We start from the raw sequence: 18,469 nt of genomic DNA, 5'->3' as shown, positions 1-18,469 counted from the left end.
TAATATAGTATATCAAATCTGTGTATCATACTACAATAATCCACAAACTCTGGTTGAACTGTATGAGACATACAATAAAATACCCACCTTGTCAGAGCACAGTAAAACCCTCTATGATCCCCATGTCCACAATGAATGATAAACATACTTATAACATTATATAAATGCATGTATAACCCGTAATCCTAACCCTGCCTCTATCATTTAGAAATATAGGGGAAAAGGAAATCATTGTGATTTTATTTAAATAGCCTGTAAACTTATGAACATTTATACTTTTTAATTAGAAGACCATCATTGTATTAGAAGGCAAACTAGCCCATTTATTGGTTATATATGTTGTTAAGCACAGAGATACTTATTATTTCAAAATGTTTTAACTCTGTACAAGCAGAGAGAATTTAGGAGAGTCAAACAAACAAAAAAATATGTTAAATGCAACACTGTATCTATTAAAACAACAAGCAGCTTCTACTCTGGGATTACAACAGTGCATTGTAATTTCTACCTTTGTACATAACGTTTCTTTTCCAATTGTAAAAAACTAAACAGTGCACACACTAAAATTCTAAACTTTATATGTCAGATACAGTAAATGTAAATGTCCAGCTGCTTGGTCATGTGCTTTTTAAAAAATCTGGCCCTTCTGAAAAGTAATTTTATAGGCCTGAATTAGGCTATACATTCAGAAATGACAAATAATCAATTAATATGACTGTCGGAAATGTACTCCTGCTAGGTTGGGGTTAGTCTATTATTTTTACTCTATGAAAAAAGTGAGCAGTAATTCTGAAGTACTATGATATGTAACTTTCTAAGTCATTGTGAAACACTTTATAATGTACTTTACTTGTATAAAGCACTGTTAATATTTATGAGCGCTATAATAAGTCAGTGCTATAAGCAAGTACGCATTTAAAGTGCATTATAAACATGGGGGTCATAAAGTGTGGCCCTTTTCTTTTCAATTTGACCGTCACACACGAAATAAAACTGAATCTTACACGTAAATATGCATAAGAAGGTGTATATGTGAGTTGCAAATGCATGTCGAGCTGTGTGCAACATCTGCAATTGCTCTTGAGACGTGTGTTTCAGCACCAGATTCACTAAGCGACATGCCCTGTACATCATGTGAATAAAGATGATTCAGTATCGGATTCTTCACACATGGATATCTGGAAAAACTACCCAAGGAACAAGTCTCTTCTGTTGAACCTAAAAAAAACACATTTATGTGCTTGAGAAAATGCCTCAGTTCTTAGCACTTCTCATTTTTTTGTGCAGTGTCCTTGGCTGATTGTAATTTAGTCCTGGCTTCCTTGGCTGACCGAGACGTGAGTTCCTTCTCAAGTCTCAGGTTAAACTTTTCCTCCTACCTGCTAATTAATATTCTGACCTTCCTCAGTGTCCGTCTGTTTTCCCCCTCTCTCTTTTTTCCACATTCAACTCTTTTGTCGCATGCATGCACACACTTACAGACCCAAATAACACACTCATACGTACACCCATGCACGCACATGTATGGCCCATAGTGTGCCATGCAAGTCTGTTCCTCATTAACGCTCTGTCTCCATCTGAGTTCTCTTCTTTTGTCATTCTCCTTTTCCATCCTCTCTTTCTTTGGCCTCCTCTTCGTCTCCTTGGTGACGGCTGAGATCAGCACTTCCTGTCAAACTGTCCAGCGAAGGCAGAGTGCACCGATCCCTGAGTGGTTTGCTTTCTTCTCTTAGATCTGACAAGAAAGGGATTCAGAAAGTGTAAGCAGCAATGTCTATGTGTGGTATAAATGCCAGCACAAAATGGAAAAATGGCGTCATGTGAAAGACTGTTCTGTGTAACCCACCTGTAGCTGCCTGGCTCTCCTTGTCTTGTTCCTCCTCTTCCTCCCCAGAAGAGGGGTCCTCTTTGTCCACAGAAGACATGTCTAGGGAAGCTAAGTGAGCCTGGGCCATCTTCTGGACAGCTGAAAATACAAATCAGGATATGGGGTAGCACTGTGCTATGGTTTGATTTTCTTTTGAACTATTTAAACCTCCAATAATTGTTTTGGTCACTTGGTCACAGTTGCTTATTTACACATCCAGCAATTACAGAGCAAAATAGTTCATTTGGGGTCGTGTTTCTGGCCACCTGATGAATGTAAGTCCAATATTCAACTTGTTTTAGCTCTGTTTCTGTCTCTCACCCAGCACTATCATTTCAGACTGATTGAAATAAAAAGCCATTGCAACAATTTACAGTAGTTTGCATCGTTGACTTTGTAACCAGAAAACGAACCATAAATATCTAATAATCAAGTAAATGCAGGAAAAGACACTGCTATGTTCTTTAAAAAACAGGATGTCATCTGCATATAAAATGATATTTATAGTTACAATACAGTCAATTTGTCCTCAGGGACAATAAAGTTGATTCTATTCTATTCTATTCCAGCATGTTGCATGGGCCAATAGAGAACCCATTAAATTTTGGAATGGATTCATATCAGAAATGTGCAAATTAATTTTCACTTTTGTTAATAATGCATTGATTTATTAAATTATTCTTAATTTCTTAAAGGTAGTGTTTATAGGGTGATGATAAGGAGCAGCCCTAAACGGCTTTTAAACTATACTATTAGTTACTCATGTCATTGCTTTCTTAATATGAGTTTTATCCTTTTAATATTTTCTCACAAACTCTTGATAGACTTTCAAACAGGCCTTATTATTGAAATTTTCCCTAATGGGTGTGGTAAGACGTGTGCTTTGTTGCACCTGTAACAACATGCAATAGGTACGTCATGGCGTCGAGGAGTACAAATTAAAACACTGGAAACTGCAAACACAAGACTTTCAGGGGGTGTTGAGTTATTCTTTAAGGACAATAGAAGTTTTCTTGAGAGGCAGAAGAACAAAATAATATGAAACTACTGTGATGAACATGAATTATGGCAGTAATATTTTCTTTCAGTAAAAATAAACGAACTCCTTTTGTGCATCCCTATGGATAGATATTTTTCTTATTGGTCATTTTTAATTTGGGCCACACTTGAAATGGGAAACTCTCCAATGGATAGATGTCAAGAAAGTAGGGGATTATAAAATCACAATTTTAAGTATTTCAAGCAGTCAGTTGTTGTTGTTTTTTTTGTCATTTTCATTTAGGCTTTAATTATATGTGGTGATTATAGCACATTTCCAACACAACAAAAGATGAATAATAATATACGGTGTCCATATATTTATATAGTAGTAATGTTTTTTGTGTGTTTATATTTGTGTGTATCTGAGTCTGTGTGTATGTGTGAGACCATGTTGCAGCTGTGTGCCCAGCCTATAATCCAGGATGATCCAGAACAGACTCACAGCTGTCTCTGCTCCTAATCTCACATAAAACACACATTCTCACACACACATACACACACACATACACATGCACACGCAGAGACACACACTTCTCACTGTGTTTTTTGGATACGGACGTATTCCAAACAAATATAGACCACATGGTAGTTGCCACAGCAGAATTACGCCTCGCAGATTCTCTCACTTTGTGTCATTTGTTATGTAAATTCCAACAAACACGTGAAACACACGCAAAACACATTGAAGACAGGGTGTTTACCTTTAAGTGAGGGCGGCTGGTAGGTGGATGAATGAACCAGTTTGGCTTTCAAGGCTCCATTTTCCCCCAGAACCCACTGCAGAAGTAAAACATCCAAATTATGGTCCATATATAACAGATCTATGTACAGTAGATGTGTTAGTGTTATGTCAGTAGAACTTGTCAAAATACACAACATCAAATTATTGTGACCTCAGCTAATTGACGAAATATAGCGGAGAGGCAGCAAACACAAGAAGTTTTGGAGTCTTGGTAACCAAAGTCAGTGAAAAGAAGGGTAAAAGATTTGTCCAGTTTACCTGTATTCTCTAATGCAACATGTAACTTATTGAACAATCAGTACATTGATACTTTGCAGTTTAAAGATAAAGATATTCACACAGTCATATTGAGATACTTTCATTGCCTCAGTTGCTCCTCTGTGTCTCCAGATTCAATGTCCACATGTCAACACTTACAGACTGTGAGGCGCTTTCCTGCCAAGCCCACAAGGGCTTAGGGCTGTTCCACTGACAAATCATCAAGTCCATGACATTTTGAGCCTTTTACGCACACTTTCTGTAAGTCTGCATTCCTGCAGACTTTGCCACAGGAATTCCCCACAGTTAATAGCGCTGACACGTTAAACACAGGTTTTACAGGTTTTCTTACAGACCAGAAATGATAAAAAAAACTACTACTAAGGATCGACTACTGCTAACCAGGTCACACCAACTAAGTTTAAAGCTCAAGGCTTCAGAGGGGACATTGGGATGCATTTTCTGAGAAACCTTCCATCTGTACCTGTTCCTGTGTTCATGTTACCTGTTCCTGTGTTTTGGACTACCATCCCATCGCCAACTTGCAAGCCAGGTCCTGACCATTGCATTTAGTAATGTTTGCTTGCCTTGTTTGTGTGTTTTTGTCTGCATTTGAATCCACAATCCCATTACCTCGTACACACACCGATAGACAGATACAGATTTGGCTCAGACAGGAATTTATTTTTTTGGTGTGCACCCACTCACTTGAATCCCACTGAATACACTGCTGCCTCAAATGCAAATTTGCTTTCCCAGATTGCCCTTCTACAACCCCCAGAGAACAAACCTGAGAGCTCTGCACTCACTTTTTTTTCAAATAAGCGTGTACTGTAATAGACCTACCACTAGAGGATACCGTGGCAGTGTCACGTTTTGGCTCAAGTAGGTGTAAAAAGTACACACGTGTATAATGGTGCAGCACCAATAAGAAGTCACACTGACGGGATCAAAGGATAAATGTAGTATAAAAGGTAAGAAAGTCTGCATAGGGAGCTTCACACTGGAGACCAGGGTTGGATTCCTGCATGAGACAAATAGTCAAAGTTGATTTTATTAAGGAAGTAGTCACTTTAACCCAAACCATAATGTTTTTCTAAACCTAATCAAGTAGTTTTGGTGCCTAAACTTAACCAATGTGACCACCAATGTTACTGTAAATGTTTCTCTGCAAAGGTTTTTCAAGTTTTGAAAGATGTTGCATGTTTTATTGCTAACTTGACTGCAGAATGAGAACACAGGTACTTTTCAAACCTTGGTGAGGCAAAAAATGACACTGTCACGGGGGACCAGCGGATCCAATACATGCTTTGGTGTTTTACCGGGTCATAGCAAAATGAACACACGGACACAACACACAAACTTGCATTTGTATTGCTTCTCATATGGAAATTTGATGCAAAACTGTGAGTCTGAAAGTTTTTGCATCACTTTTTTCAGACCCAAATAGTGCACATCAGCTGATCTACCTGGTGAGGTCCAATGTCTTCCTCTGGTGATGGTGGGTCTGTCAACCTGAAGAGTGTGGCTGGTGTCGGCCTCCGACGTCGAATCTTAGAAAAGAGAGAAAGACAGTCATCAAACCGTGTGAATATGGACATATTTGCATATGCAAGAAGCAAGGTGTGGCTGATACTGACAGTCTTTTATTCAGCCTCATGGTTGTTGACAACATGTCTGCAGAGGATTTTCTTTTAATGAAAATGCATATCATTATATAACAACATTGAAAAGATTGTTGTCCAGATTGCTCCTGAATGAGGATTACATCATGTTATAGATGGCAGCTCACTATTTTACTGCATGTTCCCATCACTTGTTCCTAATCATTTAGGTTTTCAATTCTTCAGTCCAATATTTTATTTTACCCTCAGATGCATGTAAACTTCAACTTAATCCCTCTTGAACCTAATGCCAAATAACATCCCTTTTACTTTCACTGATTGGTGGTAGCTTGTTTAAATATTAATGTCACTGTGTTTCTCATGGTTTTCTGTTTTGCAATATCACTTCATGAAAGACTTTTCTCTGTCCAACTAAGCTTTCAACCTCTAAGAGTCAGTAAAATGAACATAAAACAGGCCTCATAAAAGCTGTTATTGCAGCAATTGTTACTACTGATGTCTCATTCTAGTGCACTTGATAGATACAACCTGATGTCTCCTCTCGGGTCACAAAGTGTGGGCTCAAAACAGATTTTCTTCATCTGCACTACTGTTGATTCCTCATCTTGATGTATTCTCTGTGTGAAGTAGAGTGAGTCATAGAAACCAGCAGTCATGCAACTGATATGAAATGTACTGAAATATACCTTTAAAGTCTCACATCAGTTTCAGTCTGATAATGAGAAGGCTGTTACATTACACAATTTTCAAATAATATGGAATATTTAAAAAAAAATCAGATATGAAATTTTTATTTAATGTAAACACATTTTGAAGTACTTGTACATTATTTGAGCATTTTTATTTTATGCTTATACTCCTACTCCCCTACATTTCAGAGAGAAATATTGTACTTTCTACTGCACTGCATTCATTTTGCAGCTATAGTTACACACATCATTTCAGATTAAGATATTAAATATAAATACCAATTCCAAAAAAGCTGGGGTGTTGTTTAAAATGTCAGCAAAAACAGAATGCACTGATTTGCAAAAACTGTTCAACCTGTATTTAATTGAACACAGAACAAAGACATTAAAGATATTAAAGTTCACACTGGTAACACAACTTTTTTTTTTTTTTAAAGATACACTCATTCTGACCTTGATTCCTGCAACAAGTAGGAAGTTATGGAATGGTCAATAACACCTGCCTGGAACATTCTGCAGTAAATATGTTAATTCATAACAGGTGACTGTATCATGATTGGGTATGAAAGGGGCATTCACAAGGAAGGATTGGCTGAGGTTCACAACTTTGTGAAAAAGTGTATGGATAATCCAACAGTTTAAGAATGTTTCTCATCATGCAATTGCAAAATTTTGGATTTCACCATCTACAATCCATAAGATCATTAGTCAGAAAACCCAGAATCATGTGCATAAGGGGCATGGCAGAAAACTAACATGGCAAGTCCGTGACCTTTGATTCCTCAGGCAGCACTGCATTAAAAACTAACATGTTTATATGTATAAAGAAAGTTACTACATGGGCTCTGGGACACTTTGGAAACATTTGTTAGTCAACAGAGTTTGTTGCTGGTTCTACAAGTGCAAGTGAAGATGCTATCACGCAAAACAAAAGCCATATATCAACAGGAACATCAGGAATATCCATCCTTATTTCACCAAAACAATACCAGGACACATTCTGCACGTGTTTCAACAGCATGGCTTTGCAGTAAAACAGCATGGGTACTAGACTGGCCTGCCTGCAGTCCACACCTGTCCCCCACTGAATACGTGTGGTGCATTATGAAGTGCAAAATACAACAACAGAGACCCTGGACTGTTGACAACCTGAAGTTGTATATCAAGCAAGAATGAAACACTAAAGGAGCTATTCTGCGAACTAAGTACTTTTAGTTTTAATACTTTAAGTCCATTTTGTTTCCAGCACTTCATTTTTTCCCCTGAAAATGTTATTTTCACCTATTTTCATGATTTAAGGCCAAGTTACACCAAACTTTGATTTTTCATAGTAAGTTAATAAACAATAATAAAACACTTTCTTCTGGATAGCAATAACAAAAAGTGTTATGAAACATACAATAGATTCATCACTCTCTCTCTCTATTTCGTAATGTGTTATGATAATAAGATTGTTGTGTGATATGAGTGGCTGCCAAGCCAATCACAGCTGAGAGTGTAGGCATGAAACGTGTGGGCAGCTTTCACTTTGGAGTAACTCTTACTGCTTCTGCCTCACTCTGCGTGCTGGACTCATACATATTCATCATTCAGACACTAGAATAAATGAGCTGCCATTGTGGGGAAACAAATTTAAATATCATTTACAAGGTGTCCATTTAGAGGTCAAAAATGTGTCAACATGAACGTTTGAATGCGGTAATGTAACAGGGGTGCTTTCACACACATTGACAGACACACCCCCACTCCCTGTGCGAAGGACCAAACCACAGGTTGAGCACCTGTCTGAGAGCCTTTTCAGACGGGGTGACCTTTTCTGAGTGTTTTGCTAACATGGTTGCCAGAAGGTCAAGCACCTACAGGGAACATGGGAATATTTTCATCAGATCCTTGTTGTGTGTGTCTGAAATGCCTGTAAATACCTGTGGTCACTCGGTGGAGCTGCACTGGAAAGCTGATTGGATCTGAACATTTCTTAACATATGCAGCTAAATGGTAGTAGATTACTTTCCCTGGATTTGTACAAAATGTTTATTATTTTAGCATGACAGATTCATTAGTCTTCTTTTTGGATTAGCTAAATGGGAAAAGATATTTATATCATGTTGTGCGTATTAATATGTGAGCAGTATATGAACTACTTGTCTCTAAAATTTGGCTATTATTGAGGATTAGCAGAGGACTCGAGTCTCGTGACTTGGACTCACGTCAGACTCAAGTCATAAATTTGTTGACTTTAACCTCACACCTCGACTTGGACTTAAACACCCATGACTCATGACATCACACGTTATTTAAAACATGCGCCACAAATCACTTTATTTCCTGAATCAACTTTCATCAATACTTAATTCCCAGATCAATTCTGAAATACAATTTGACAGCATTCAATCAAGTTTCAGGAGAGAAACATGAAGAACTAACATTAACGTTACTTTGTTCCAGTTGGAAAAAATTATATCAAGGAGAACTTTGTTAACACACAAGAACTACGCTGTGATTAACAAAAAATTAAGTGCACTATGGAAACCATGCACGTCATCGTTCATTCGACATTTTAAGCTGCTCATAGTAAGTTGTGGCTAACATTAAAGGTGGGTTGTGCTATTTTGGACAAATATGGTTCATATGTGAACTCCACAACCAAACAAATTTGCTCCATTTCCTCTTCACCTTGTCCTGTGCACGGGCACAAATGCGACCTGTTGCTGATTGGCTGGAATAACGTTGTGAGGCTTTTTCAGCACACACACAGATTGGGGAGCTAGAGGACTGTGAGGAGATATATGTTGAATTTGATAAAATATGTATTGAATTAGAATGGCATACCTCACTTTTAACATAGTTAACAAGCTAAAGCTTTGCTAACATTAGCCTAACAGTGAAGTAACTTTGTAAATCAATGCTGGAAACTCACATTATTTAGGACTCAGGACTTGACTCAGAACTTGCCTGTCTCGACTCGGGACTTGTTCCAACTCTGGGGATTTTATTTTATTTTACATTTTAAGTTAGAGCTAACTCTTTTAGTTTCAGTGTTGAATTGTTTTAATTCATTTTAAAACATTTATTCATCAGTCATCCTGATTTAGTCACCCTGACTAGACTTGACTTTAGGCTGCTTTTAGAAGTTACAGGATCATAGAAACCATTTTTAGGTGTTTGAGTTTATGAACCGACCTCTACTCAAATAGCTAACTCTGGACAAAAACATGTATTAAAGTCAAGATGAAAATGCCATTTTAACCCTTTTTGGTCATATTGTGGGTTTGAACCAACCAGTTTTAATCAGTAATATCATAACATCCACCCATCAATCAATCATCAACCATTAGTGGCACAGAGTTAAGATTCATACTTAGCGAGCTAGCAACAGTATGGTAGGCATGCCTATTTTTCAACATTCAAATCAAACACCTGCCAACATTATGTCCCGTCTGCCTATCCGCTTGCCAATACGTCATGATACGGAAGCTAAATACTTAGGTAAAATGCTGAAAATACTTATACTAAGTTAGGCATATCAAAAAACTGAATATCTAACAATCCAGTTTGGTGAAACCAGTCACACAACAGCATGCTGTGGCCAGTGGGAGTGAGGACAGCTGGGCCAACACCCTACACCAACTGTGCGTACCTGATGTGTGTGTCAATTCTTCTGGTCCGATTTTCTGCAGTTTTATTAAAGAAATGTGACAACTCGAACTGTACTGCCACATAAACTGCTAGGACTTCAGTATAGTGCCTGCACAGCAAATCATTAATCCCCCGACTCGTTTTTGGTACAGTAGGTAAGCTGACCTTCATGGTTACCTAACATTTCATTTCAATACATTAATCTGGATGTTTATAATGCATATTGACAGCACTGTGTGGGTACGGTGGCCCAAAGTGCCCTTCATACAGAAATAACCTATCCACTTAACAATTAAGATCATGCAATGAAAGCATAAATCCCTTGCTGTGTTCAAACAATGCTTTCAATTTATTCTGTGAATAATCCTGTGTAAAGCTTGATTTGATGTTCAAGAAAAGATAAATGAAACCCACTATCACCATTTGACCTTTTGTTTTCTAGGGAGGAATTTCTAAAAATAGATGGGAGAGGTGATTAGAGAACACCACGTTTGATTTAAACCCTTATCAACCACGTGATTGGAATGCAAATACAATCTTGTTTCCTCAACAGTCATTGTAGGGATGGGATGGGAATGTGCTTGCTCTCTCTCACTTAATCGCACACTTGCTATGCATCAGGTATTCATGGACCACGTTTAAAAGTGTGGTACTGCAATTAATTTTTGGATTGGGTGGGGCAGGTCATAAAAATTAACATTCTGATTAACAGTGTATGGGTTAGATGTGGGAAACAGGGTGCATCTTCCTTGTAGGAGAGATGCTGTGTGTGCATTCATGCACGAGGCACAGCACTGCAGCGTCATTGACTATTTAAGTCTGTTTCCTCTGGAGAGTTTCCTCTATCCTGTCAAGTGTATAACTGCAGTTTTTGGTTTTTATGCTTAAATGTCCCACAATATTTGCAGCAATGACATTACTGCATGCATGGAAACAAAACTGAAAGCCTCTCTAATCATTAACTACAGTTAATGCTGGTCACTTTATTTCAAGGATTGATATCAAACCAACATTCTGCCATCACCCTGTTTTATGTACAGGAATAGTGTGTTATCAGAAGCAGAAAGCAGTATACTTGGTTTGTTGACTAAGACCCTGTGGAGTTTAGAGCTTTGGCTGTCCTGCGGTGAAAATTTGTTCTTCGCATTAGCTGTCCTTGCCCTTGATTCAGGCCTCAGTCATCCACAGCTAATCTCTTTGGTTTTAATCAGTCGTCTCCTTGGCTGATGATGATTTTTCTCTTCCTTTTTCTTACATGCCTTCTGTCGGTTATCTTTCTCTTTTTTCCTCCCTCTTGTCCTTGTCAACTTGACACTTTTTATTCTCTTTAATTCATTCCCTCCCACTCTTTTGTCTTATCTACCTACCTGTCTCTTTTTCCAAGCCTCTGCCTTTGCCATTTAAATGCTAATGTTATCGCTGCGTTTTGGAAATGTTGTACACAAGAACTTGGCTGACCCTCACACACATCCCATATATCTTTCACGTCGGCCAGTACCATAGAAATCAGTGGGGAATGGGCAGCAGGGTCAGCAATTCACAGGGGCAAGAACAGGACAAGATACCCTTGTCCAACCCTCCCAGGGCTGTATGAGAAGGCTGTCGATGTGACAATGGCCTTGATGAACAGACTTTTGAGCAGTTGTGCTCGAGTAAATAATTCATGAACCAAATCCTCAGAATCTAAGCAGGAGTGGTGGCAGATTACAGGACAGGTGGCAAGTGACAAGTGCATTTGTGAAAGTTAAATCTCTGCTGTGGTTTGGAGAAATCACATACTGTCAAAGTCCTGTGAGTAAGAACCACTTCCCAGAAGCAACCGACCACAACGTGCTGGGGTCAGTTATCGAGGAGGGTTGTCGTTTGCAGCACATTCAGACACGTCAGTTGAGTCTCATCCCACATGACATGACCATTAGGCAGTTCCACTAACCACTAGAGTGGCAGCCTGCACTGCAGTAAGCTAGAAAATAAGAAAGAGGTAGAAAAAAGAGGGGTGGTTGGTGATGGAGTTCTCATGCAGGCTGCCTAAGTCCTGGATTTTAAAGTTATTTTGCAGCCGAATGACTGTTGATCTCTCTCAGCTGGATAGCTAAGCATTGCAGAAATTCCTCAAATCGCCAGCTGATTTGTCTCCATTACACCATGATTTTCAGCAACAGGTGATGCTATAAGCATAAACACCAGGGTCGCTTTGGTGGCTATAAGAAGATGAATCCTTAGACGTATTATGACATAACAACCTTGTAACCATATGTGCGCTTTACCAGGGAATGCAGCTGTTATGATTACCTTTATATCCATGGTGGAAGATTTGAAGTAATCTTGCTGGGTCCTGATCCGGCAAATTGCCAGGGTGTCTTATAGGGAAAACTGACTCAGCTCACTGCACTGTGCTGTCAATGAGCATTTATGGGTTGAAATTCATGTAGGAAAGAGTCTTAATAATTGAAGACTATGGAAGTGATGAGCAGCACTATTAATACAAACCTTTCCTAGACAGTTTACTTCAGAGCAGAAACAAATTACCACAAGAAAGTATTACACTTAAAGATCCCCTGCATTAAGACATATATACAATTAGTCTGTTTTAAACAATAATGTGTGTATGATATGTTTTTTTCTGCAAAAAAGTAGCCTTTAATTTCCACAGGCCCTTAAGAGCATGATAGTGTTTCTTCTGAGTGCCAACACATTTTTTCAGTTGTTGTTGTTTCAAGCTGCTTGTGTCATCACCATCGCTTTTTCAGGCTACCAATCTTATATTAGATGAGGATTGGCAGCGTGATAACCAAGACAATTAAGGAGGAGTTTGCCTTTCTGTTTTTTTTTTTTTATGTGCGCCATTGAGTTGAGACTCAACTCCTGTCTGTGCAGGAAAACAGAGGGAAAAGTGTTAAGCTCACAGTACATTTGCAGCTTCTAAATGAGTCTCTGTGGTGCGAAATTTAGTTGTCGCTGTTTGTACTTTCAGATATCTGCCTTATTTTACTGTTTCATGTCGCTTTAAGCTACATACAAGTTGTGTTAAGTTACTGCTGATGAAAACCCAAAATTTCCTCATTTTGCGGCTTCATCATAAAAGCTTTTAGACAACAAATTATCATGAGACTCAAGACACACCTTCAAGTGTGTAGCCCAGATGCAAATCCCTGCTGTGCTGGGCTGACACCCTGAGTCAAAGTAAGCCAGCATGTGTATGGAAAAAGGGCCACATGAGAGCAGGCATCTTCTGGTTGGTGCTCATAGTGAAAAAACATAAAACAAATAGATACAAATAGATTATAAAAACTCAAAGGGGTGCTTGACTATGCAACAACAGTGGTCATAGGAATTTTTTTGAGACATTGTTGGGAAAGAAACAAAACCCACATGCAGCGTTTTTTTTATCAACTGCACAGACGCGTCATCCCAGCACCCTGCCAACACCTTTCTGCCAGAAAAAACAGTGTGTGGACACGAGGTCTAAAAAAGGATCCTCACAAAAATCCCCACATCTTTGAATATGCAAATTTTGTTCATTTCTCAGGTTTTCCTGCCGGACACAAGATGTCTCCTACTCCACTGTAAAGTCTGCTGTTCACTGGTGACACCATGTTTCCACATCAGACTTGTACAAGTTGCAAACTGGACCAGGATTGACTTCCAGACCGGTTGAACAGTCACAAATCATGAAAACCATCTTCTAGCCTCAAACCCTGCACAAACATCATTCTGCACAGTGAAACTCAAACGTTCAACTCCAGGAACAAGAAGAAAAACAGATTTTTGAGTGGAGAGGGAATTTAACGGATGAGTAAGAGTTGGTTTAACCCAAATAGTGTTCAGAAGTGCTCCAGAAGGAGTATACTGAGATTTGACATGAAATCAGACTTAAAAAAGCAAACGAAGGGATGAAGGGCTAATGAAAGTAGTGCAAAACCTCTGAGACTGCAAGTTGGGCTGTAAACAACAGATGTGTGAGAAATATTTGAGTGCGTGGGATGTTATTGATTTATTAGTTTATTTTTACATTCCATGCTGAAACAAGCTGTCCAAGCAGATGCCCCGTGAAATCTCAAAATCTTCTACAGGAAAGAGGATACTGGACTTTGCACCTGGTCTACAGTGAGATTTCCCTTTAGGAAGCATCATGCCATTCGAGGGATAGTTTGGATTATTTAAAGCAAGGTTTTGTGAGGTATTTATCAATAGTCACTGTATCACCTATAGTGGATGTCAACTGGCGCATCCTAAGTTTGGAGAAGCAAAGAGGAATACCAGCATTGGAGCTAAGCAAGTCTGCTGTGGACAGGGTCAGCAGCGAAACAGATTTTAGGCACCTAAAAAAAAGGTCTACCTAAAAAAAAAATAATAATAATATTGTGTACATTATATTTGGAATATCTTCACCTCTTTACATCTCTTTGACATCCTCTTCTGATGAGAAATCACTGTTATACAAGCTAAATATTGCTCTCTCAAATATAGGTCAAAATCAGTCATTTTACCTTGCAGTCCACAGGAGTTGTTGGTCCCTCAATCTGTTCCTTTGTTTTTGTTACTGTGTGACCTTGCTATTTTAAAAGATTAGTCCAGATTCACTGAAGTCGCACAATAACACAAACTAACCAATCGAGACAGCAGTAGGCCACCAATTTCCAGCTTCTGCAGGGTAAAATTATTTCACCAACGGAGTTTGGTTGATTCAGATAAAGCAATATCTGGCTTATATAATGTCAGTTTCCTGTAAGAAAAGGCCGTCTGACAGCAAAATAAACTGGAGACAAAGTTTTAAATATAGTGTACACTTAAACTGATATTAAATATTTTTAGGTGGACCTCTTTTAAGTGGCACCCTGTCCACAGCAGTTCATTTGCTGAGCTTCTGTGCTGGTGCCCCTCTTTGTTTCTTCAGGCTGGGGGTGTGCCAACCAGCATCTACTGTAGCTAATACACTGACTATTGATAAGTGGCTCATAAAATCTCACTTCAAATAATCCAGACCATACCCTTAAGACATGAACGTCTTTTGTCTTAAAAGCAGAACAAATTGATCATCTGGCTTTCATTTGCTGTTGGAAGTGTATCCAAACTTATCTCAGTGTTACCTTGATGACCTTTATGGGCTGTCAGTGCCAGACTAAAAGCTGGTCTGCATCCATACTGCACAGGCCAACAATATTCCTGTTCACACTGCACTATTTCACCAACGTAATGTCCACACTACCAGGTCAGCATGTTTCACTTGCATTTGCTTTGGAACGGTTCAGCACAAGCTACAAAAACTGTTTTATTTATTTTACATAATGCACTCACCCACCTCCTTGTGCTAACATATGACTAACAATGTGACCTTCTATATTTTGTTTCACAGATGTGGTAGGGGAATTATTACTCAGGCACATAATCTCATTTTTTAATATTACTAACAGTGCTTTATCCCTCACTTCCTCCTCATCCTCATCCTCCTCTTCCTCCTGCACTCCTTTTGAAGGGCAGAGATGCCTCATCACTTTTAAGAGCTCCCAAAAAAACTGAGGCTGCACAGCTCAGCTTAATCCCAGCACTGCCTATACCCTGCTGCTGCCCACAGAGAAACACCCGACATCAAAATATAGAGTTCTGCAAAGTCGTGCTAGACTGGTTATGTAACTGTCTGTCAACCTCTGACGACAAAGAAGAGGGCAACACTCACTTTGTGTACTTAAAAATAAGGATGGAAGTTAGAAACAAGCATGTTTCAGGTTTTCCAGGTGAACCAGGGGACGGCTGCAACACTTTTTGCATTTCTTGCAGTTACTCAGGGACTATTTGGACTAGGCCAACCCAGTATTTACATATAATTATCCATACCATTTAAGCATGATTATCATTCACAATATTTATTTGAAAGAAAGAAGTCAGATGTTCCAAATGACCCTAAAACCAGGGACAGTTGCAGCATATTAAAAATACATCAAATTTCACAAACTAACTTTAGCTTTTTGTCTCAATAAGCAAAATTCCTTATATTGCTGTTTTAGTATTATTACAACTTTTGCTTGTTTATGCACAAAACACAGGCCTACCTAGAGTCAGGGTGTTGACAGATGTTACAGATGCTATTCAAGCTCTCTGTTTTCCAGAGTGAGGCAAATTTCTGTTGGTGGGTTGGTCTGTTTTGATATGGCTGCTTAGCTTGGGGATGGTTGCAGCAACGTGTTGACATAAACACAAGCTAAACATGTCTCTTAGAAGTCAACAAAACAAAGATTCAAACTATTTAAGTTTTGATTACTTCATAAAAAAATGTCAGGACATGTGTCCCAAACTTTTTTCCAATACATGCAGCAGCAGATTTTGAATGTGGCTGTCTAACAGGGACAAGGCAGGGAAAGAGTCTGCATGTGCATGTGAGTATCATCACACTAGCATGTTTCTGATTGGAGGAAAGACTATCTAATGAAAATGTTTATAAAATGAATGTTGGCGATATGCAACAATTTTTTTGCCACTGTCTTACTGACTGTCAGGGGACATGTCTAACTGAGCACATGCAGCACCAGTATCATCACTTTAAGCATGTTTTTGAGTGGAGGAATAAGACCTGTTGCAGCTGTCCCCTGTTGCAGCTGTCCCCAGTGTACCCTACCTACTGAAAACATTTATAAAACAAACCTGACAGTGTGTACTTGAACGTCACAGTCTAACAAAGGTGTGTTTAAGATATTTGGTTTTAGGCTGCATAAAAAGGACACAAAGCATTTAGTATGTGACCCAAGTTGGAACTCATTCCTCCACACACACACACACCACTATCATCATCATCCATGCAGATTACACGCCACACTCCCCTCCTCACCATCTCCACCTGTCGTGGGTCCAGCTGGGTGGGGACGGAGGAAGGCACAGAGAACTGGATCTTCCTCCTCGCATCCTTGTCCGCCTCTCGCTCCATCAGCTCCGTGTCTGCGGGCAGCAGCGGGTCCATGGCATCCAGCCTGTCTCCTCCACAGCCGAGCGCACAGACGTCCGACTCAAAAGTCCAGCCGATTTTACCTGTAAACTGTAACAGTCTGCGATGTAAGTAGGTGTATATTCAAAATAATGTAGCTGTTAGTGACCAGCGGCGTCCATCTGTCCCAGCAGTCCTCTTGAGTTGCGTTTGACAGCTCTGCGTGTGCGTGTGTCCTCCTCTCTCACGCCTCTTTCTGCCTCCCTCCCTCTCTCACACGCTGTCCGCTGGTGTCTCTCGCTCCCACCGTGTCTATAACTGAGCTGTGTGATGAGGAAGGGAGAGGAGTGAAGGTGGAGACAGCGTGCCGATCCATGACGCCTTCAATTGTAGTCGGAAATTTGCTGTTCAAACGTGGCCCAGAAAGTGAATTTCCCCTGAGATGGACCGAAAATAAGACGTTTCTAAAACGGTCGAGATGCCTTCAGTGTCACATAAGTTTAAAACCTTTTCTTCCGCCATTAGGGTCTTTCTTTTAAGATAAAAATTTTAAATGACACTCAAAATAATACTGCAGAAAAGGACATTTAAAAGAATATCAGAACAATTTAAGGTACCATTCAATCAAACTGAATTAAGTGTAACCAGGTATCTAAATTACATCAGCACCTATATATATTACTTTATTCAGTCATAAAGGACAATTCAAATATATTATTACAAATCCTTACAACTTTCAGTAACACTTTATCTGAAGCTGTGTGCAGAGGACTTCAAATATTTCTGCCAGAAAGTGCTTTGTAAGATGTGGTTAATGGCCCATTTTAACCCAAACCATGATATTACCTTCCTATGTAGGTGACACGTACATAAAGATAATAAGTCAGTTAAGTTTAAATATAATAAGTCAGTAATAACCTTCAAATAGGACTTGAACTCCTGTCTCCTAGGTGGAGGTCCTACAGTATTTATGTCTGACAGCCTGCCCTTACAGGTACATTTAACTTATATGTTATGAGAAATATTTCGTTGTAATCTTTGGTTTAAGTCATATATATGTCACCTTATAGCTCCAGTACAGTGTTTGTTTTGTGAATTATGTATTGGCATGTATTGTTTGAACTGCAGTTGTCCTCAGCACTTTTTGCCCAAGACAAATTTCCTTTAGGACAATAACGTTTATCGTGCCTGTCATAACCATGACATGACATCTGTCATAAACATGAAGAAGTCTTTGATACTGTACTCACTGCACAATAACATCTTTATGACAAGTCAAATCGGTATCACTTAGGTTGAAGTAAAAGAAATTATTCATGACACTGTTATGAAAGCATTTAACAGTGTAATAACTCTTAATGACATCTTTGTGACGCTGAAGTTAATGTCAAGGAAAATATTCATGGCACAATTATAATGGTGTCATGAAAGCTAGTGGTTAATGTTGAAGTGTCATAACAAAGACATGTTAAACAATGTCAGCTTTGCATGACACTGTCATATCCATGACAGGAGTCTTAATTAATGTTTGTGGCAGACAACAATGTCTTTGTCATGACAACAACCTCTGTACTGTAATCTGTTGTCAAACTGACTGACTGGCGCTGTAGTTGAGATCAAGGAAAATATTAACAACACAGTTATAATGGTCTCATGACAGCCAATGTCAAACCCAACCACATATGACAGTACAAT

The 18,469-nt window shown here is 39.0% G+C and overlaps 1 protein-coding gene across 1 annotated transcript; it reads right to left on the bottom strand.

Moving 5' to 3' along the window:
• Nucleotides 1–776: 776 nt before the first annotated feature.
• On the bottom strand, nucleotides 777–17,072 carry LOC146312076 (protein phosphatase 1 regulatory subunit 1C-like). The gene is made up of 5 exons (XM_084740887.1): nucleotides 16,682–17,072; nucleotides 5,378–5,461; nucleotides 3,610–3,685; nucleotides 1,847–1,966; nucleotides 777–1,735 (listed from the first exon to the last, which is right to left on the bottom strand). The coding sequence occupies exons 1-5, from the start codon at nucleotides 16,808–16,810 to the stop codon at nucleotides 1,596–1,598; spliced, it is 549 nt and encodes a 182-aa protein (XP_084597013.1). The 5' UTR covers nucleotides 16,811–17,072; the 3' UTR covers nucleotides 777–1,595.
• Between the last annotated feature and the right edge of the window lie 1,397 nt (nucleotides 17,073–18,469).

The sequence above is a fragment of the Lutjanus erythropterus genome, chromosome 17 (assembly GCF_056507025.1).
Source record: "Lutjanus erythropterus isolate fLutEry1 chromosome 17, fLutEry1.hap2, whole genome shotgun sequence".
NCBI lineage: Eukaryota > Metazoa > Chordata > Actinopteri > Lutjaniformes > Lutjanidae > Lutjanus > Lutjanus erythropterus.
Note: the sequence above shows the minus strand (reverse complement) of the source record. Positions and strands in the feature narration are given on the sequence as shown.